Source organism: Acipenser ruthenus, chromosome 1 (assembly GCF_902713425.1).
Source record: "Acipenser ruthenus chromosome 1, fAciRut3.2 maternal haplotype, whole genome shotgun sequence".
In the NCBI taxonomy this organism is placed as follows: domain Eukaryota; kingdom Metazoa; phylum Chordata; class Actinopteri; order Acipenseriformes; family Acipenseridae; genus Acipenser; species Acipenser ruthenus.
In genome coordinates this window covers 13,321,103-13,344,169 of record NC_081189.1, presented here as the reverse complement: position 1 = coordinate 13,344,169, position 23,067 = coordinate 13,321,103, and the positions used below count along the sequence as shown (strand labels likewise).

At 37.7% G+C, this 23,067-nt stretch overlaps 2 protein-coding genes across 5 annotated transcripts in view; one reads left to right on the top strand and one right to left on the bottom strand.

Moving 5' to 3' along the window:
- Positions 1 to 11,275, bottom strand: part of LOC117403697 (CCR4-NOT transcription complex subunit 6-like) — an 18,809-nt gene extending 7,534 nt beyond the window's left edge. The window contains exons 1-9 of one of the 4 annotated variants that reach the window (XM_034925202.2): positions 11,209 to 11,267; positions 9,615 to 9,710; positions 7,347 to 7,468; positions 6,099 to 6,285; positions 5,622 to 5,707; positions 4,136 to 4,225; positions 3,666 to 3,734; positions 2,680 to 2,837; positions 622 to 776 (exon numbers count right to left, since the gene is read on the bottom strand). In XM_034925202.2, coding sequence (XP_034781093.2) covers positions 622 to 776; positions 2,680 to 2,837; positions 3,666 to 3,734; positions 4,136 to 4,225; positions 5,622 to 5,707; positions 6,099 to 6,285; positions 7,347 to 7,458 — 857 coding nt within the window. In that variant the 5' untranslated portion in view covers positions 7,459 to 7,468; positions 9,615 to 9,710; positions 11,209 to 11,267. Of the gene's footprint in view, positions 1 to 621; positions 777 to 2,679; positions 2,838 to 3,665; positions 3,735 to 4,135; positions 4,226 to 5,621; positions 5,708 to 6,098; positions 6,286 to 7,346; positions 7,469 to 9,614; positions 9,711 to 10,068; positions 10,210 to 10,711; positions 10,753 to 11,208 lie in introns of those variants that run through there. The other 3 variants (XM_059004165.1, XM_059004206.1, XM_059004294.1) reach the window with 3 other exon arrangements.
- LOC117403698 (large ribosomal subunit protein uL1m-like) lies at positions 11,232 to 23,067 on the top strand. The gene is made up of 9 exons (XM_034925206.2): positions 11,232 to 11,342; positions 12,416 to 12,524; positions 12,819 to 13,089; positions 15,462 to 15,545; positions 16,708 to 16,779; positions 17,112 to 17,223; positions 18,905 to 19,005; positions 21,524 to 21,605; positions 22,873 to 23,067. Exons 1-9 carry the CDS (start codon positions 11,312 to 11,314, stop codon positions 22,974 to 22,976), a joined length of 966 nt encoding a protein of 321 aa, XP_034781097.2. The 5' UTR covers positions 11,232 to 11,311; the 3' UTR covers positions 22,977 to 23,067.

Genomic DNA, 23,067 nt, shown 5'->3' with positions numbered 1-23,067 from the left:
GGAGTTTTTAACTCCAAAAATGTTTGTTGAACTGTAGCATTTCACAAAGAATATACGAATGAACACGTGACAGAAAAAAAAATAAAAATAAACAAGTTACCCTTTTGTCTACAAACTCTGTAAACTCTGTCTGCCAGAGGTTCATTTTGAGATCACTCTGTTTGTGACCTTGAGGTCAGAACCACAGTGTTGTGCAGTGTTGCTAGGCAATCGTGGACTTTAATACCGGCAGTGTCTAATGTTATTACAGGGTAGATACTACTTTGAGGGAACTTTGAAAAGGTTAACGTTTGCTAAAACAATCCTAATTCAGATATAATTTAAATCATATTATCATTGTGAGGACTGTCCCTTTTTTGGGGTTCCATATTTGCTTTCACATTCTTTGTTAATAAGTCTACATTTTAAAAGTCAGGGCTGCATCCAAATCAAATTAGTCACATGACCACGTAACATATTGTATTTTAGCTTCACTGTGCTATTACACTTATTCTTTCCAAACTGTTTCCTGCTAATATAGGTCAAAAAAGGTCAAAGAGAAGCCATAAATGTAAGAAAATACAAAAAAATGTGGGTTAGGTTGTGCTGACACAAGAAAATGTAGTTTACTTCTCTACTCACTTCTCAGTTTTGAAAAATATTGCACATCCATCCACATGTTTCCTTTCTTGCTCTGACACTAATTTGGCACGAGACTTTGGACAAAAGAACCCATCATACCCACGCTCCTTTAATGCTTGCAGAAAGAGGGTGTAGTATTGCTCGGTTTCAACTTCCTGTAAAAAAAACATTGCCTATGTGAGGACTTATTTCCAGCGGTAAACTGAACAAGTTTTGTCAGAGGTAACAAGAATACATTTTTTTCAGGTACACATCTATGGAACCCCTAAAGGGGTATGGTGTGAATTTAAAAAAGGTTAGTATCTCATGCGCACGAGTGTAGTGCTTAATACTTGTAAGAGATTGTGGTAGCCTCATTTGATTTTCTCTTCTTTTGTAATTTCTGTTAGTCTTTGCAATACTGTCATTTTAGTAGGTGAGCCATCATTTTGCATTGCAGTTGCACCCACTTTGAGAACAAAAGCAGGTTCGGGCTCAATCATCAATGAGTCGGTCCCAATAATATCTCGCAAATCAGAGACACATGACTCAATTTACTCCTAAAATAGGTTTCTTGTGAATTAGTATTCAGGAGCTATGAACCGTTGTAGGACGTAGCACACAGTATAATGTAAAGGGCATTGTAAATGGGAGAGAATGAATCTGAGCTGCAAATCTACCTCCCGACCAGGAAGGGCACTAAGTAAGGTTGATGGTACACCTTCACAAGGACGGGCCGACTCGATGGTAGGATGGAACTGGAAGTCAGCCATCTTGATGGAAGGGCGTAGCTGTAAGACTGCTGAACAGCTCTACTGTGATAAGATGTGTTGTGCGCGGTGGTTGGACAGAGCGTGGCGCAGTGCTGATCACAGGGAGGAGTTTGGCAGCACAAAGGGGACACAGCTACGCGAGTACAGGCCCTTACACTCACACACTAACCAGCCGGAGCGCTGCAGGTTTGTTTTGTTTTTGTATTGGCAGAGCTGTACGGAGCCGGGAGCTGAAGCCATGGAGCATCTGCACTTTCACCTGGAGCATCTGCACTGCCACACCACCTCAACCAGTACATGCACCCAGAGCACCTGCACTGCCACACCACTTCAACCAGCACATGCACCCAGAGCACCTGCACTGCCACACCACCTCAACCAGCATGTGCACCCAGAGCACCTGCACTGCCACACCACCTCAACCAGTACGTGCACCCAGAGCACCTGCACTGCCACACCACCTCAACCAGTACGTGCACCCAGAGCACCTGCACTGCCACACCACCTCAACCAGTACATGCACCCAGAGCACCTGCACTGCCACACCACCTCAACCAGCACATGCACCCAGAGCACCTGCACTGCCACACCACCTCAACCAGTACGTGCACCCAGAGCACCTGCACTGCCACACCACCTCAACCAGTACATGCACCCAGAGCACCTGCACTGCCACACCACCTCAACCAGTACATGCACCCAGAGCACCTGCACTGCCACACCACCTCAACCAGTACATGAACCCAGAGCACCTGCAATGCCACACCACCTCAACCCGTGTGTGCACCTGGATTAGCAATTGTGATTGTTTGTTTATTATTTCTGGAACCTTTTTGTTTGGGACTGCAAGCCTGGGGTCTGATCCCAGATCCCATTGCTGGTACAGGGGATTATTATTTAAATAAACATGACCTTTTTGTAAATATATCCTCTGTTTGGACATTATATCATTCATCACATCCTGACAGGCATATACCGCAATTTTTTTTTACCGTATTTGAGAGAGGTGTATACTGAAGTATATTGTAAGTAGAGCATGAGTCTAAGCACACCAGTTTTGCATAGTTGTTATCCCATGAGGAAAATACGCTGATTGTCAACCTATCCACAGAGAACACTCGGTGTCTGCTGCATTAACTCGTGCGCGCGAGACAGTAACCGGCAAACACGAGATAGTATTTTTTTTTTTTTCATGATGTCCCTTCCGTACGGGGTTCCGTACATATCTATATATATTAAAAAAAACAAAAACTAAAAAGCAGCAATACACAGTATTTCAGTTTTCTAATTTCAGATTTTCTCTTACCTGAAGACTAATAATATCTGCATCACAGTTGACAATCTCTTCCAGAATTCCCTTTTTTCTGTACTCCCAGTTTAACGCCCAAGATGGGCAGTAGCCGTAGAGCTGCCTTGTGGCATACTTGTCACAAAGTACATTGAAACACATGATTGTGAATAGGGCTGAAAGAGAAATGTAACACATTTGTCAATTTCTCCTCAAGCAAAAGAGATGTAAACCACTGTATAGTATCTTAAACACACTTTAGAAGTCAACTTGGTTGTCCTTCATGGACAACGCTGAATTTCAAATCAACAACATCTGCTTTTTTTTGGGGGGGGGGTGGGGGGGGTGGGGGGGGGTGGGGGGAATGCAATGACTATTATTTTCAATATAATGTCTATTATGAAATCTGAAAAAGCTTGACTCAAGCAATAAACTCTGCTTTCAATACTATATGCAGTACATTTGCAGTTTCCTCTTGGGTCTTGGGTTTTTGGCATGTCAATATAAGGATAATGTCACCATAATGAAAATGTAATGCTGGGTTAGGATGTCACCATGTCTTGCTCACAATTCATTTCTCAAAGCTCTTTACTTCAAACTGTGCAGTTTTAATTGGTTAAATCGTAAGTATTTTTAAGTAGATGGGGTTTTTTTTTTGTGTTTTTTTTCAGAAACACATTGCTTATAACAATCTGAGTAAAAAGCTTTGAAAAGCTAGCGTCATATGTTTGTACACTTGAATGCATTTTTATGTTGTGCTCACAATAGATTTCCAAGAAATCTGATATATGTCCATCTACTTGGGCATGCAGTCTTGTAAGGCATAAGAGCTTTTGTAAAATGAGTGTGCAAAGGTTCCAATTATTTCAAAATAGCACTGATTTAATTGATAGGAAATAACAATATTGAAATAAAATAAATAGTTACATGTACCCGTAATTTTTTTTTTTTTTTAATTATGAAAAAAAATGGGACTGCAAAATGGATTTATGAAAATAGTTTACCTGTAGGGAGCATTTGGTCTCGTTCTTTCAATGTGATCCACGGCCTCTGTGGAAGATGCTCTGGGTGGACTAAAATAAATGAAAACTAGTTATGTGAATTGTTTCTTCAGAATACACAAGCACACAGAGAATTACACAAATCCATTGTTTATGTACGCATTGTTTATCACCCAAGAAGGCCAAAAGTCTGTCAAATCCAGTTTGGTAGCTAAACTGCTGCTCCAGTAGGACCCGTATGTTTCTTTTCCTTTTTTGTTGTTTTTAGTTATTATCCTGGTGCTTTTGCTACACTCTGTGGTTTTGTTCATGCTGGCACCAGGATTCTTTTAGTAATACTACTGTTTTTTTTTATCAATAGTTGAATGCTACTTGCACTAGGGGTCTTTTTGTGAAATTAGGGGTGCCACTTCAATCATAAATGAAATACAGTGAATAACAAATAAATAAAAACAACAGCCACTGGCTTTTACCTGCTAGATTATCAAGCATATAATTTAGTAGCTTTCTTGTTCCGTCAGGTTCCTGGTACAGGTTGAGAATATCTTGTGACAACGGATTGCCTGCAAAAGAGATGAAAAGAGGAAAAGGTGTCAGAACAGGGATTTTAATTTCCGGTTGTAATGTTTTGTTTTCAGTCTTAAACCTACTGAGCATATCTTGTAACCATGTGTAGTTTTGCTGAACTAGTCTGGCATGGTTAACTTATTTTAATATTTCAGAAATAAATATAAATTTAAAAAGTAAAACAAGTGTACATAATTTAAAAACCCAGGCCAGTCTGTTGGATAAGCAACACTATCATAAAATGACTTGTGAATTGACACATGGATGCAATGTGACATACCCTACTCACACTGAGATTCTGTGGATGATCTGAAATTCAAAACCTGGATTTTATAGCATCGATTGCACAGCAGCTATAATTAAGCCACACTTACTCCATTTCAAAACTCCTGTTAGGGATGGCCTTGACGCTCTCTGTAATTATTTTATTCATTCAAATCGGTTTGAAAAAGTTAGCTAGACAAAAATACATATGCCCTATTCCTTTACTTTTTAAGTGAAATGATTTTGGTTAATTGGCATAATTTGAGTGTTGTTTTTCAATTACACAGTGTGAAGTTTGAAACAAAAATAATAAGAATTTGGTAATGGCATTGGACTGAATGGCATAAATTAATATTAAATAGATATGCAATTGCATATTAAATTAATATTTAATAATATGCAATAGCTGGTTTCTTGCTAAATGTTAACCAAATGTCAATTGAAAATGTAATTGCATATCATGTCCATTTATAATATGTTTTGTTACCCTTGAAAATATGTAATAATCTCCCATTGTTTGCATGTTCTTAATTGAAAATACAGTTAATCTGACTTAAATGTTAATGGAAAGTAACAAGAAGTAATTGAACGTAATTTTAATATCAACTGCATATCTATTTAATATTAATTTAACATTAATTTAATATGCAATAGCATATCTATTTAATATTAATTTATTCCACGCAGTATAAAGCGTTACCAATAATTTCACTGCCCATTTTCTTCTAAATCAAAGTGCAAAAGGATCTTTGGCTTAGTACACGGCTAGGTGACGCATTTCCTTCAAATTCAAAATGGAGAAACCCTGTATAAACAAATGTCTAATTACTTAGAAGCTAAAGCTTTACGAATAGGGCCCATAGTTTTCTGTAAAACTCCAAAAGTACGTTTCAGTTCAGCCTCATGGATTTACTGTAATGTGACATGTTCCAATGTCCTTGGTTTTCAACCAGTGTCCTGGAGACATGGCGTACTTCTGAGATTTTTGAAAAAACAACATACTAGCATCTTATTTTTTAGTACAACTGACTGCTAGTGACAAGTTTGCATGTTAACTTCTCAAGCAATACTACTAACCTCCTAATTCATGTTTAGCACTAAGCAAAATTCCATAAAGAAAATAACTACCTTTTAAACCCAGGGTCTGTAGCTGGAACAGCCGCCCAAGTTCATAAGGCAAAACCCGTAAGAGATTGTTATTTAAAAGCAATTCCCTGGAAAGAAAATGGAAAATACACTCAGTGAGCTTTTCTATTTTTTTTCTATGTCGTCAAAATTTTTATTATCTAGCCTATACTACGATTTTTATCACTAACCAGGTTGAATCTGTTAGTCTTAAATTAAAAAAAAGAAAAAAAAAAAAGATTAGTTTAATGGAACAAGGTTTACTTGCCTTTTTTTAAATTCAGTTATTTTGCTTAGCCTACAGTTTATCAACCATTTCCCATGCCATGCACAGTGATATTCAGTGCTTGATTGTCTAATTAATCGGAGCTTCCCCCAAACATGCAGAGTTGCTTCAGCTGAACCACGACCATGAGACAAGTTATGCCACTCCTCCTCCTCCTCCTGAACTTGCACTTCTGTCAACAGTACTCTCCTTACCTGAGCGACACCATGTTTCCGAGTTCTGCTGGCAAGCTGCGGAGTTTATTGGATGACAGGTTCAGGTAAGTCAGGTGTTGAAGCTTGGCAATGTCTGGTGGAATGCGACTCAGGTTGTTGTCATTAATATGTAGTGCAGTTAAGTGTGTCAGCGTCCATAATGAAGTGCTTAAGCTTCTCACCCTACCTGAGAAGGAAAGAAAGCAGTACGTAAGTATAGGGATAAATGCTGGTGGTTAAATACAAATCAGTGCCCACGCATTCAGATACAATTATTCTAGGTTAACAAAATAAATAAATAAATAAATAATGCATCAGATTATACCAAAAAGGTCTACAGGAGGCAAGGGGTGTTTGATAAAGCTTTGTGACAATTCAAGGTGGTCGTCTTGCTCATTATGTTGAGTGTGACAGACAGATACGATCAGTGCAGCAGTGTGGCCAGCAGTGTGGAGTAGTGGTTAGGGCTCTGGACTCTTGACCGGAGGGTTGTGGGTTCAATCCCAGGTGGGGGACACTGCTGCTATACCCTTGAGCAAGGTACTTTACCTAGATTGCGCCAGTAAAAACCCAACTGTATAAATGGGTAATTGTGTGTAAAAACAATGTGATATCTTGTAACAATTGTAAGTCGCCCTGGATAAGGGCATCAGCTAAGAAAAAAATAAATAATAATAATAATAATAATAATAATAATAAAGTGCGTAAGGGGTCCACATTTTGAATGAGGGCACAAAGCTAACCACAGACACTTCCTGGGGAGGAAATCATTATTTTGAGAGTTCACATAGATCTCTATGCAGAAGAAAAACACCTGCTTCTAGTCTACAAGGTTTTTAAGAGTTTTAAGTTTCTGGAGAGATACATGCGCAACAATTACAGAATAAATGCTGCACATGCTGCACAATATGACTAATGGCTATACCATGCTTCTTAACTTCTTGAACAATTTCTGCAAAATGTGTTCAATGGTGTTTTTACTGTATGGTTAAATAAATACACAACATGGGAATTTGAGAAATTTGAGAAAAGGAGTATATAATTTTAAAACTAAGTTTCTGAAAAGACAAATGTTCAGATTTTATAATATCAAGTATTGAAATTAGAAAGATTTTCAAAATATACTATAGGACTGTTTTGACAAAGCAATGTACTACTCAAAACTAAAAACAGAGTTACCACACAAGTCAATTAACAATGCCTCTGACAGCGTTTCATGATTATGCAATTGCGCAGTGGTTTACTGACCAGAGATTTCTAATTCTGCCCAGTGTGACTTCTTTCCATTGGCAGCCTCCTCAGCTGACATGATGGTATATAATCTCCGAGGATCTGGGGGGTCATATTTTTCCTTTGGCATCCCTGTTAGTCTAGAAAAGTGGATACAGGGCATTAAAGCAAAGCTCATCCTCACTAGCATGAAAGAACACTCCTGTAACACACAGCATCCAGCAATGCTGTTTGCAGGTGGGGGTTCCGCCAGGAATGCTGCATATGGATTGATTGATTAATAGGGTGCCAAAATATTGTCTATCAGGCTCAAGATAATGACTCTGACAGCACACATTTCTACAAAATCCGCAATTGCTCCTTTACATTTAAATATGACAGCACTCTGGAAATTGAGAGACTAGGAAACAGAAGTAATATAAGAAGATACACTGAACTCTCCAACCACAAAAGCAGATGCAATACATACAGCTGGAACAGCACTTTAAGACAATCAAGGCATCAGTTATCAAGCAAGCACACCCAGCTATGAATTGGTACCTAATTTAAAATATAAAGCAGTAGGACCTGCATACTACACTAGTAATCACACACCCACATTGTCAGACTTGGGCTAGATCAATGAACTTGTACCCAGTCCTGTTTTATTGATAGCAGGTGCTTGAAATCATTGTGGAAACTTACCCTTGCTGAGTTAATAAAAACAAGCATTTACTTTTTATCTTGTCCTTGACTAACCCTAAAAGCTGGTAAAACTAGCCAGTAGGCCTCTATATCTTACAGTACAGCTGTTTTCTTTAACAGTATAGTAGCTTTATCAAAATGTACTTATGCAACTACTTATGCAAATATGAGGGACCTACAACTTCTTCATGTGTCCCTTTTGAATAAGAGGTCATACTTCCATTTTGTCTCAGCCCAAATCTCTATGGAAACTTTCCAATCATGTATCTTAACTGCACTTCTCAACAGCGACTGGAAATAGTCTGTGTAATCTGCTGTTGTTCTGGCATTAGTTTTTCTACTGTATCTGTTACAGGTACAGGCAAAGACACAACTAATACAGGCAATATAGTGAAATTTGCAGCATGCGTGGGTCAAAAGAGATACAGCCAGTACATACGATAGATGCATATCAAATGAAAGCATACCAGTATTCAGTCTCTCTCTATATACATTACGCAAATGTTGTACTGTTCTGATTCTTTATTCAAAAGTTATGCTCTTTCATTTGACATTTATTTGTTTATTAAACTGTCCATTATTCTACAGCTTTAATTACCCGGTCATGCATCATTAATAAAAGTTAAAAGAAAACAACAACAACCACCAAAACACCTCAGAACATTTTCCACAGCACTTAATCTGTACGTAATACCTCACCTCATGTTGATAGGTCTAGACTCTATAGCAACAGCTGAAGTGTACACATTATCATATCACGGGCCTACAAAACAAACTTTTCATAACCTAACAACGAATGGCTCAGTTTTATCAGATAAAAACAAAAGCGCCATTAGTGAAAACAAACAAACAAAAAAAAAACACATATTTATTGCACAGCAAGGCAACAAACCGCAACATTCCTCGTAGTGGCTGAGTTCTGTCAAAACATAACCTCTCAGGGCTGCTCTGACAAGTGACAGCCGCACACCTCCGCCTCGCTGTCGTTACAGTAACATACACTGCACAATCTAACTTGTGTTGGGTTTTTTTTGTACATTTAGGTTTTGAACATTGCAATTCATGATTTGCGACTAGTTGAAAGTAAAAGTAGTTAAGAGTGCAACTTGCAAGCATACCGATGTCTCTTACAATGCGAATTCGAAACATTCATTATTTAAAAATACTAAACAAATACATTGCCATTGATCAATCATAGTGTAAGGGTGCATAAAAGTCAAATAAATTTAAACGAAACAATAGATCATAAAGAGACGGTTTTCATCGTTAAAATTCATGTTTACGTACAGTGGGCCTAAATAACACATAAAAAACTAACTAACACTATTTAATGTTTAAAGCCTTTAAATAATGTACAGATTTGATCTTTTATTGGAATTGTGTCGAATCGTTCTAAACCACATATTAAAAGTTAGCTTCATGTTATATAAATGCCATTCTCAGGTGAAGCCTGGGCCTCGAGTACAGCCGTGGCTTGCAAGACTCTAGCCAACAGCCTGGCGAAGTCAGACAACAAAATAAATAAAACACACAAACAACACTGCATAATGTAATTCTGCAACTAACGCAATGTGAAGGTAAAATATATACATATATATATACCTGCATTCAGTGAATGTTTGAGATGAGTCGTTGGTGAAATTAAAGACATGTAGACAGAGTGCTCTGACGCTCCGCTCCTGTGTATTCCTAAAGAGTCTGAAGGAAGGAATAATTATGGCTGCTGCTCACGCACTGTCCTTAAAAGAAAAAATGCTTGAAGAGCTTGACAGGTTAAAAAGTACTGCTGAAAAAAAGTAGTATTACAGAATTCACAGAATTACAGATTTTTTTTTTTTTATTTCTGTAATTTGGTATTTTTATCCATCTTGTATTTACATTAACAACGACGCATTAAGATTTATGACAATGCATTACAGGAAAATACCTGGGGTATAGTATTTTTGTCATGCTGTCTGTTTTTGTAGCAAAAGGTGTGCACAGAAAAAAACTTCTGTCCAAGTATTAGTCAAAGTACCGTTAGTTACCGGTAAACGTGTCATTTTAGGACATATACCTTTGATGATCCATTCAGTTTTATTATCAGTGCCACTATGACAGCATTGTGCCAGTAAAAAGCATATGGAAAATAAATAAATACAGCTAATTCTAGGCCATAATATTTTATTGCTGCAGAAAACAGAACTAACAGAATGCCAGCACAGTATTATGCACTGCTTGGCTGTTATGCTCAAAGGCCATTGATGAAACACCAGGTAAGTTTTTCTTTAAAACTACTGAAGCAGTAAGTTGAATGGGACCCGTTAAAGAAGTCTTAATCAATTGGTAGAAACTAGTTGCTTGAAAGCTGCCTAGCCTTAAACTCTGTTGAACACATATGGGATCATTTTCACATGCAACTCTAATACACTCTGGGCTATTTACATAAACTTTCTCTTGGAACTGCAGGCCAATGTGTGATGCCCATGTGTAGGGTTGTTCATTTCTACTTCTGTACAGCTGCCACAAAAATATCGCTTAAAAAATGTGTTTGCTTAATTTTAGCACCGATCTGTTTGCTCAAATATGAGTTGCAACCACTATACAATCATAAGCCATACAAGTTCTATAGGCCTCCCAGACAAACCTTCTATATTATTATTATTAGTAGTCGTATTATGTAAAGTGTTATGCATGGTCCGATACCAAATTCAACTCACCTAATTTCCCCATAAAAAGACCACATAGTTTAAGATAAATAGAAAAATCCATGAATTGGTCTAGACTCTCAAAGCTATTAACTCCAAATCATCATTATCACATTTTTTTCCCTGAAAGTAAAAAAAAAAAAAAAAAAAAAAATCTGTTACTTAAAAAGGAATCAAAATAGCTTTAAACTTTACATGCCCCCAGATTAAATAACTGAGTAGTTTATCTCTTGTTTGGTTGCTATACAGTAAATGGTTTCGATAACCTATCGCATTCAGTTGTATAACATTTAGTTTCATAACATATGTTACTGTCTAGTGATAATTATTGTATATCCTAATTTCCCATACTCATTTAAATGGCGTTGAACTTTTAATTTAGAAATCCTACATTACACCAAGCACCTGCGAATCCGTGTATGATTTCAAACACTTTTTTTATAGGAACTGTGGAGAATAATAAAACACCTTAAACATTCGTCACGGCTGTTCATTTACGATTAACTCACCATCACAATCCAGTCAGTGAACACAAAAACTTGGTAGGAACTGGCAATGAGAGGTTTTGGTTACTGCACGAACCACTTGAAATGATACACCATACATGTAAACATGGCAGCTTGCACGAGGAGTTTCCGCAGAGGTCAGTTCAAAACAGATTAAATAAACAAATGCCTTTGTTTTTTAATGTTTATTGGGCATACAGACATAAGTAGACATTACAAAGGCGTCTTAACAGAAGAGCGGCAATGACGTTTTCCATTTTCGAAACTTGTGTCAATATTCTGTCGGAGAAGCTTATTCATGGTCTCATTTGACAAGAAGCTGTTAAGTTCAGTACAGTACTAGACGGTTGTCCGTGGTTATGAAATCTTGTACATAATAAAATGTACATCGTAACCTCGCTTTACTTGCGACTGACCTCAGACAAGTTTGTGCTGAAGCCAGAACCGAAATACTCTAATTTAGCTCCATGCCTCAAACTGAGCAACGTTAACCAACGTGGTAGTATTTTCATTTAACATGCATGTCCAGCGTTAATTTATAATGACAATCGCCTTTTTATAATGCAAACATCTAATCCTATACTCAAATCAACTCTCAAGACCCACATGTTCTCTTGTTTGCTCTCTAAGCCTTATATGCCATTAGCTGTTGTCTAAGTTGCTATTTCAGGCTTTTCACTCTATCTTATTCGTTTAATTCTGCGTGACAATGTTTAGAATTCACATCCTAGCCTTGTATTTAATGTACTATGCCCCGTATATAATATATTATGCATTGTTCCCCACTATCTGTAAAGCGCTTTGTGATAGTGGTCCTCTATGAAAGGCGCTATATAAAATAAATATTGATTTACTGACTGTAGTGACCTGTTCTGAGAAAACCAATAGGGAAGGTATTCACTTAATCTGACAGAGTCCTTAGAAGAACAGCCTCTTTGACAAGTGTTATCAGGTGCCAGCAATCCATTTAGCTCATGCTACTTGCTAAGTATGATTTGAGTCTGTAAAAACTGTATTGGTTACTCAATTGATGCAGGAAATGATAAAGGTGACTATGGAGGGGTTTAACATGGGACTGGTTGTGGCTACCTGATCATTTAGTTAGACTTCTTAACAAGTTTGTTCTAACACAGGACTGCTTGCAGTAGAGGTACAAGCAGTACTGTTTTCTGCTGTATCTGTGATTTTTGTTTTGTTTTTGCTTCTATAGTTTTAACTGGCTGTCACAAATCTTTGCTCATCAGTAACGGCCAGTGTTCCACAAATGTTTCTCAGATTGTACCTAAACAAGTTCCAGTCCGGCAGTTTGCTGCAGTAAAGTAAGTATTTTTAATTAGATTTGGGTAGCTCAAGATTTTATAAATAAACTGTTTAGTTACAGTAGAAAGTTACAATGCACAGTATTTATAAGCACTACAGTACATCTTACCCTCCAACAAGTATTGGGACCAATGAATAAATGCAGACAGACTTGGGGTATCCTTTAAGGTTACAGCTTGGCAGGACGTGTTGTGGAATCTGAGTTGTGCATCTTGGATGAATATTTTAGTAAATAGAAAATAACGATGACAAGGTTTTTTTTTTTTTTGTTTTTTTTTTAACTTCCATATCAGAGCTGTGAAAAAAGAACAGAAGGAACAAAAAGATGAAAAGCAGAAGGTGATAAAGGAGAGAAAGATAGATGACACCAATCGACATAAACCATTTGGACTGACTGCATGGGAACCTATAGATGATGTGTACATAACACGGTTTTACCCAAAGCCTGTCTATGATGCAGAGACAGCAATCGGCATGCTGAAGAAGTTCCAGCAGTTAGACTTTACCTACCCAAAGCAGCCTATTTACATTGACTTGAAGCTTGATATGAAGCTGGAGAAAAAGGTTTGTGTTTTCAGAACTACCTGCACTTTCTGATTTCCTCTCTCTGATCACTGAGGCCATTTGACTTTTGAAGTTACAGCTGCATAGAGAGAGTACTTTGAGTTTTTGACTTAGCATTTGGTACACAGTTGTATTCTTTGATTTTATTTCTGAAGTTCCATTACAGGTGTTGTCCAGTGACAAATAACCTTTTCACTTCCACATTGCTTTAAACTGACCATATCAATGATACAGACTTAATGCTTTGACATAGGGGACCCAATTTTGATGAATGCTAAAAAGAAAACACAAGGCAGTGTGCAAACTCAAGAGTGCTTGCGTTGCATTCTGCCATATCTCCCATGTTATGATTTTTGAACAGCGCAAAGGCAGAAAGGCTTTGCAAGTCAAGAGAAACTGACTTCCCTTTAATGTGGAATACTTACTGTCCCTGCATTTTCTGTGGTTGTTCAATAATAAAATACGCTTTCATTATTTCTATTATAGTAAACATCCTACCACAAGAGCTTATACTGAGTGAGCTGTATCTTTGCCACATGGAACATAGTTAACATTATTGTTGCTGTAAAAAAAATTGGTTTGTATGACACAATTTTCTTTTTATAAATAAAACTTTTCCAATAACATTTTTTCTTTCCAAAAACAGCATTGTTTTTTCAGCAAAAAACCTTGTCAACCTTTAGCTTTATAATTTCTTATTAACCTGTTTTTTATTTCTTTCAAAAATGTCATTTTTATTTATTTATTTTAACAATTTCCAGCTCTCTTACCTAAGGCCAACACATTTATTGGAAAGTATAGCATAAAAAATACAGTCCAGAGAGTGTTACTCTTTGAAATGACCTGCTCAGAGTAGGTTTGCTTAGATCACAAAGGCAAACATTTGCCCCGTCTTAAGAATCTCTTCGGTTAAAATGATAATGAGGCCACTCCCCAAATATTTGACTGTAAAAACTTGGAGCAAAACTTAGTCCCACTTCACAGGACAAAGTCTGATGTCTGTTTGCCCCCATCGAGCACCACATAATCAGCCGCTAACTACCTTTGCCTTAACCTGTGCTCAACATTGGGCACAGGGTCTTTATAAGTGATGTAGAGTTGTATTCTATGAGTAGCATTGCAGGTGGTGTCTAATGAACATTAACCGTTTCAGTGCCACATTGTTTTTCACATTTCCATTTTACGTCATGTTTACAAACTGAGGGGTGGTATGTTCTTGTCAATTTTCAGCTGCCGCTATTTCAACTGATAATATCTCAAACTATACAATATAAGATGCAGCCTTTATATTTTCAATGCTAAGAAAACGTAATATTTGTAGGGATATATTAATACTGTTGCTAAATGTCATTCTATGAATCTGTCGATAGTTTCATTACAGGTGAAAATCTGTTCCCTGACATACTGTTTTTACTGTGCCAACATTTTTCTATTTTATCTTTCCACTATCATGATATCATGTATCTGGATTAAACTTGTTTCAAGATGGTTAGATAAGATACTTCCATTGACAGAATGTAACCTAGTTCTGCCGTTCTCCAGACGCAATCCTTATATAAAATACAGTGAAGAATAATTAAGCCAGAAGCCAAAGATACTTCAGATGCTTTTATCTTTCCTCGCATTTCATTCCAAGTACATCATGCCTCATGAGCCTACACTGATTTGGTAGTTTTTATGGATGTGTTTTTGCTGTTTGAAAATATTGTGGTAATGACATTTTGTAGTAATCAGCATTGATAATCTAGCCCTATGTCTTAAAACAATCATCATTATAGGGAACAAGTGGTCAAATAATTTTAAATATGTTATTGTGCAAGATTCTGTTGTGTGGCAATGCTGGTCATTTATGTAAGTATTGTATGTTGTGTTCTCTCTACAGGGATGGAAATAAGACTCCTATTGCATAGTAGTTTCACCAGGTTTTATTATGAGCTTGATTCGCTACTGTGTATAAGTAACAAGCTCGGGTGTGTCTTATTAAACTCATAGTAAGGCCATGAATGGATCAAACTACTCTGAAATGGGAGTCTTATTTCCATCCCTGACTCTAGGTTTAAAATGAAGGGTACACCATTTTTTTCTGTGACTCTGTCCGTTTAGTTGCATCCTCCTATAGTCGGCAGGTTTTTATTTAGAATCTGTAATTATCAATGGTCTGTAACCAAACATTTAAACTGAATTACATCATAATCTGAAATCTTTAAAGTTGCTAAATGTGCTGTAGAACTTATGGAATTGAATAAAAACCATGTCCTAGTTTAGTGGAAAATAGGCCCACATTTGTACACTTTCTAACCTGGTGTGTTGCACCTTCTGACACACAGTAACAATATTAAACATTAAACATATTCTTCTTTCCTTTTCCTTAGAAAAAAGTTGACCCGTTTGTCAGTACAGTTCACTTACCACATTCTTTCAAGACAGACGTGAATAAAGTTGTAGTATTTACAGAGGTAAGTTGAATGTAAATTAGAAGACAAAATTACTTAATGGCATTTGATTACTGTTGGATGTTAGCTTGATTTTTTTTTTTACTTACTGTTCTAAGTCATCCTCTATCGACTTCCATATTATTTGGCAAGAATACTTGACTAATACTTACTTTACAGCATATCTTTATATTATTTCCCCAAAAACTGATCCCTGTTGAAACAAGTGCTTCATGAAATACACAATGTAAGATCCGTCATGTGTTATGCTGTGCAGTTTAGTGAGATTTCCAAGATTCCCGATAGCGACATACACAGACTTAAGGATTTTATTTAACAAAATTAAAAGAAAATGTTGAACCGGGCACCCCCCTCCATTCCAGTTAGAGAAATAAAGCATCACAGTTCCTTGTTTTCAGTGTCTTTTTTTATTGAACACATACCAATGTTACCAATACTGTAACTGTTTAAATATTGACATTGCCACTGTACTCAAGGCTTTGGGGAATAACTTCTGCAGCTTAAGGAACTGAACAGTTTATCCATTAACCTTTAAAGTAACAATGTCCACATTAGCCTATACATTTTCCAGCATGTGACACATCTGGTCTTCAATACAAACATGAACTGTTTAGCCTTTTACATTTTGACCCGTGTGTGTCCTAGAGTTTATGCAATAAATTCCAAAGACTTTATAAATTCTAGATATGTCTACTGTGATGTTGAGGTCAAAAAAGTGCTGCAATACCAACTGACAGAGCGACTTGCCTTTTATGTTTATCAGCAAGCAAGTGACCAGAACAGGTACAGGTGCAGAGATGCTTTTACGCTCTTTTGCACATTTATTTTTTGTCCGACAAGGACTCAAAACAAAAATCAGTGTGCAAGAGACATGCAGTTCATCTCTGCCTGGACACAAATAGACACAGACTATTTACATACAAGCTTGTGTTTAATACACAGAAAATACAGAACTAAATCTGGAAATGACCACTTTACTAGAGGCTTGGGGGAGTGACGTGTGCAGCTTAAGGAACTGGGCAGTTCTTATTGGATCAGATATTGTTACCATGACAAACTGTTCCTTGACCCATGTAAATGAACAATAACATTTTAGGCATCCAAAACCTGTGTTCTCTCCTTCTTCTTATAATAAAGAATTGGTACTTAATGTCTTTCTAACCAGAATGCAGAAGATGCCAAAGTAGCCAAAGAGAATGGAGCTGCTTTCGTAGGTGGAGCTGAACTTGTGCAAAAGGTATGTGTGCTCTAAGCAATTAAACTGTACGGTATAGCACTCGAAGCAGTTACAAGCATACATGCTGGATGATTTTTAAAACTGATTATACTGTATTATGAAACTAAACAGACGCGTGAAAAACATGAATCCTTCAAAAGGAAATTATACCTGTTAACATTGTATTCATTATTGTTATGCAATTTAAATCAAGCAAGTTTTGTGTATATACAAAGTAAATATATACCATATGGGAGAGGGCTTATTTCCAGACTTTGAGATCAAGTTAGATCAGTACTTCACAGTGACCATGTTCCCCTAGCCCAGTTCTATTACTTTTATCTGCTTTCCAGATTTTGGATGACGAAATTCAAGCTGATTTTTATGTGGCAGTGCCAGACATTCTCCCCAGACTGTTAACCCTAAAAAACAAGCTCCGAAAAAAATTTCCTAAGAGCAAGAGAGGTGAGTGTATTTGAACAATATGGTCCTGGATAGCATGGCAGGGTTGTAAATACGGCTCAGCAGTTTGATTCATCCCTGGTTTTAATAAGACACACCTGAGCTTGTCACCTATACACTGTGGCTAATCAGGCTCATAGTAAAAACTGGAACTGGTGAAACTGCTATGCAATAGGAGTCTTATTTCCGTCCGTGCAGGGTGCCCTAGGGGTAACTGCCAAGGGCTGGGAATCCTTCCTGATATTGAGACAAAATGCAGTAAATATTTTTAAGGAATGCATCAACCCTATTTGTTGACATTTACAGTGTGGACATTTTTTATATGTTAGCCTTTCGGCAGAATTTGCGGGGGGGGTTGGGCGTGCCGGGACCCTTAAGTGTTGCCTGTAATTGCCAATCTCCTATTTAAACCCTAATCACACACACCTTCCCTGTCTAGTGTTTTTTGTTTTTCTCCTTTCATCATGCCTTTGCATCGGTTCCCTCTGGGGGGTAAGTGAGCCTCACTTCCCTGACCTTAGGCAAGCTGTGCTTTCTCAACCTTATTTTTTTTTTTTTTTCTTTTTTTTTTAGAAATTTAGTCGTCTCCAATTTTTTACCCCGGTTTTCTCCCCAATTTAGTATGCCCAGTTATTATCTGTATCCTCGGCTCACCGCTCGCAACCCCCCCGCCGACTTGGGGAACGGCGGCTGGAACACGCGTCCTCCGAAACGTGCTCCTGCCAAGCCGTCATTTTTCGCACTGCAGATCCACAGCAATGCCACCAGACCTATAGTGCCAGAGGACAACACAGATCTGGCGGCTCCACTGCAGAACCACAGGTGCCCTATCGGCCACAGGGGTCGCTGATGCACGGTGAGCCGTGGATTCCCCTGCCGACCTAAGCCCTCCCTACCCGGGCAGCGCTCAGCAAATTTTGCGCCATCCCCTAGGAACTCCCGGTCACGGTCGGCTGTGACATAGCCTCGATTCAAACCTGCGCTCTCCAGGCTATAGGGCACATCCTGCACTCCGCGCGGAGCGCCTTTACTGGATGCGCCACTCAGGAGCCCCTTTCTCAACCTTATTAAAGGCAGTACTCGGCCACGCTATCCTTTCGCAGCTCATGCGCTCATCTTGCCTCATCTCAGTGAGGCTCTATCCTATATTTAACATTTTGGGACGTGGCCCGCATTAATCTCTCAGTACTCGAGTCCCAACTAACCCATCTATTCTTGTTCTTTACCGGTTCCCTACGGGACGCTCCTCTGCTCCCAGCTTTGGAGACCGCAGTCTCACCTCATTCGAGGGCAGCACCACATTGGTCAGGGGACCCTTTTAGTATTATTCCCTTTCAGGTCTCCGCGAGACGGCTCTGTCGCAGCAGAGTTTTTCTTATGTTTTTCAGATCCCCGGGGCCGCAGCCTTCAAGACCAAGCCCTCTCCTCCACAGAGGACGGCTCTCTGGTGGGGGAATCTCTTTTCTATCCAGACTGCAGTCTGTTCAGAAGTTCGGGCCGCAGTCCACTTCTCTAAGTCGGGTCCCTTCGCCCGTTACTGTCACACTAACACCTCCTTTCTGCCTTCTCTGTACTACACTATAGTCCTGGCACACGCCCCGTGAATTGCTCATTATTATTCAGTGCAAAAAAAAAAAAGTCTGTACTGTATTTTGGATAAAAGTATTTCATCCTTGTATTCCAGGTTCTGTTGGAACAAACATTCCTAAAATGCTTGAGCTGTTCAAGACTGGCCATGAATACCTGGTGGAGAGAGATTGCTATATTCTTACAAAAATGGCTACGGTAGGTTTAGATTGTGATTTCTTGAATGGGGTGGGAGGAGCTGCCAATAACATATTGTAAAAGAAGATGCCATTGTAAATGCAGTTCTTGCAATCTTTAAAATTAACAGTGTGCTGTAGACAGTAAATAATTGGTGTTTGAGGCTGAAATGTACAATTTTCGTGACTAAACAATTATCACCACTGGACTGACGACTTTCAAAACAACATCTGGTGATGGTTTATCTGTTTGCGTAAGCCTTCTATTGAGTCAACTGAAGTGTGATTAATGCCAAGAGCCCTGTATCACCTGGTGCTTCTCACACTCAATCAGGTACCTTTTGTGACTTTATGGACAAGCTGTTGTCTGTGATTTTAAAATGTGATCATCGTCTTTCACACCTCAGTAGCTTTCAAGAGTTTGTAACTGATGGACTGATCAAATGGATGGCAAGCTTGTGTGCTTTGCTCTGTTTGGCTCTGTCGTATGGCTAGTGGTTGCATTCTATCTTACTATTTGTGCACTACTTTTATTCTCCATCTGCTGTAAGACCAAAAACAAAGACCGTGATATGGAGAAACAGGCCTTGTCTCCTGCAGAACTGCTGAGCAGACACTGAGGGAGACCAAACAGAAGCAGAATGGGCTTTTCTATATTCATTAACTGCAGACATTGTGTTTCCACCGACAGTAGGCAGCTCTTTTTTTTGTTACCTGAAGATAAATGCTAATGAGTGTTATAAATGTGAGTATAAGAGAAGTCTTCAATACATTATTTTTTATTTTATTTTTTTTGTAAATATAAAGGTAACTTTTACAGGATGGGGGTAATTTAGTAAATTGGGGGAAAACCTTTATTTGTTTTTGTGTGTTTGGTTTTCTATGTCCATTTTGCTTTCTGTTCAAAAGTGATAGATGATGATGATGTTGTTTTTTTTGGTCTGCTGCTCAGTCACGTACTGCAGTGCAAGTGACAAATGTAAAGTAGTATTAATGCCTGTTATATGGAAGACGGCTTTAAAATGTTGCAGTAATGAAGCAAGGGTCATACTACTTTACACAATATGCCAATGAAGAATCTAATCACTGTAATATTAAGGGGGGTCATTTTGTAATCTGTAGAAGACCAGTTCTTTGATTCATGCAGTCATTCTGTGGGTGGTCTTACAGACTTTTTTTAGACTTGTGTTTTACGTTGTAATTGTTAGTTAATGGAAGCACACCCACATTGTACTTAAGGAAATGTTTTAGAAGATATGTATAGCCATCCGTATTAAATGAATATTGAGCACTTTGATTTACTGGCAGCTGCTTCTGAAAGCTGACCTTTTCATGTGAAAGTTCAAATGAAAAGGTTCACTTCTTTTTTTGCTCATAATAATAAGCAGGTTGCCTTATTATTAACAAGTTAAAATAAAACCGCAGTAACAGTGAAATGAGTGCAGTTTCTAACAGTAGAGGGAATACAGTAGGCCTATTTTTTTCTGTATGCTTTTTCTTGTTATGCACATTTGATTCTGTTCACTTGTTCTTCTTTACATTTGTTATATATATTTAGATCAATCGTGTAAATAAGTCGGAAAATCTTTTTAGGTGTTGACGGAACTCAATAAAAAAGACCCACTGGAGACAGTTGAAATCTGACGATTTTAATAAAGGAAACCAGCATCTAGTGTTTCTCAATAAATTGTACAGTGTACAGTGGGTTGATATCTTGTTTATGGAAGATTATTGTATTGGTATGAATGGTTTCTGAGTGAGATGCTAGAAAAGTGTTTTTTCACTTGCTGTTTCAGAAACTGCTAGATACTTTGCTGTACATTGTGTGACTGATATTGCAATAGCTTTGTAAAGAATCATAATATTGAAATAGAAAAAAATGTAATCTCACAGGAATCGTCACTGCTGCTGTGCCTAGTAATTCCCTTTAAGTGTTTTTGTCGGCGTATTACATTAAGACAATTTAAAATGCGTTAATTTCACAAGAAAAGTTGCATTTCACTCATCTATACCATTGCAACCAATCTCTCCACATTGAGTGATTTTAAAAGCTTTACTGCAGGTGATCTTGAAAATTGATGCATAACTAGCAGATGTTACTGATTAGTCACATGTGACCTCTCCTTATAATTATCTGCTGATGTTGTAACCAGGAGATATAGTTGTTGGGCAAGTTTAATCAGAGGTTGAATCTTCCCCATCATTATAATCTGTCAAACACTGCACACAAAGACACACTTCTATGGAAACAAACAAAGTGAAGAGTGGAATCAAAATAACTGGGGTGGAGGGGGCGGCGGGCACGACACTCTTAGATCTTTGTAGATACCCAATTGGAATGAGAGACTGAGGGGATATGACATCTGTGTTATTGCACGCTGCAAACGTCCTTTTGGCATAATAAAAAAAAAAAGATTGTAATAAAAACACCAAAAGCCATGCCATTGTTTTTGTTTAACATTTAATTGCTGTTTAAACTAATGGTGCATTATTAGTTTTGGTTTTAATTAAATGTTATATGGCCTATTCATTTCTTGCAGTTGGATATGCCTACAGAACAGATAATTGACAATCTGGACACAATCATCAAGGACGTATGCTCACACAGGCCTTTGAACTTGGGTAAGATAACCTTATATTGCTATGATAAGAACTGTTAAGTTATACAACTATTGTTTCCTCTCATAATGTTTTGTCGTGATATTAAAATATTTTACAAAATCATTTTAATATGTAATATCTTTATTTTATTTTCTGTAACTTGAAATCAATTCCATCTGGGTGTTCATCACTACCTGCATCACTACCGATCTGTTTGCATTACAGCCAGGCTCTGAGATCATTAAACAAAGCCTACAATATGAATATGTGTTATTAAATGTACGGCTGTATCTGTTATTTATTTATTTTTTAGAAAAGTAAACATCCAGCAGATTATCTTGTTACCACAAGTTCCCAGTCCTTGTTGAGAGAGCTTACAGTTTCACACGAACTGTTGACTGTATTCTGTTTAAGGTTATAAGATTTTTTTTTTTGTATGAAAGCATTACTTCTAGGAAAAGTAATTTGCTTGTTACTCCAAATTGTTATTGGCAGAACAACTATAGACTGCTTACAGTATAACCCCCTAAGAAAATGCCTAGCATGGATTATTTCTGCTTTGTAATTCTAAGAGCTTTGAGAAACTAGAGTGTCATAGTAATTACAAAAACAAAACATTAGGTTGTTCATTGAACCGCAAACAAATATAGCAAGTTGACAATTATAAACCTAATGAAACAAAAGCTCGAAATCAGAGGAGGTACTGTCATTAATTGCCACAAATAGACAATTTCTTATCCAACCAAGTACTGAATTAACCATGCAGTTACAATTCCCTTTTAAAGAAAGCATACTGACATGTACTGAATTACCGTAATGTGATTTTAGCCTCTTATATACAGTCACAGCCTGGTTTTCTTCTTCACAGAGTGTGCTGTATGTCTAAATTCTGGTTCTTGTCATTTATTTTCCTCCAAACGCTGGGTGCTAAGTCAGAACAATCCATTGATAAAGGGTACTGTATTGTAATAGCTCTGATAGGTATGAGGGTTCATTTAAAAACGGAAACATTGTCCCAGTGAAATGACATTTAAGAGCACAATTTCAAACCAGAACCCACTGCTAATGAAAATAATAAAACAAACTAAGGCTAAACGAGACAGCATATTAATGTGGGGCCTGTATTCTATCCTGAATCACATCTGTATTAATACAAGTTTACAACTTAAATTGAGAACCATTCTCTGTATGTTGAAGGGGACAGTGTAGTTAATTCAGTCAGTTAATTGTGGATTATGAACCTTTAACGCACCCTTCAGATTTACAGTTTCTTCTAATCTGTTTACAGGCCCATTCATTGAGAGAGCAATTATTTGCAGTGCAACCAGCGAAGCATTGCTTTTCAAGATTGAACAGTTTCTTCCAAAAATTGAGGAGGAGGACGAGAAATGAGGACAGAGCTGAAATCCTGCTTGTAATTTCTTTTTTTGTTACTATTATCTGTAAAATACTGTCATAACATAATAAAACGTATCAGTGTGTC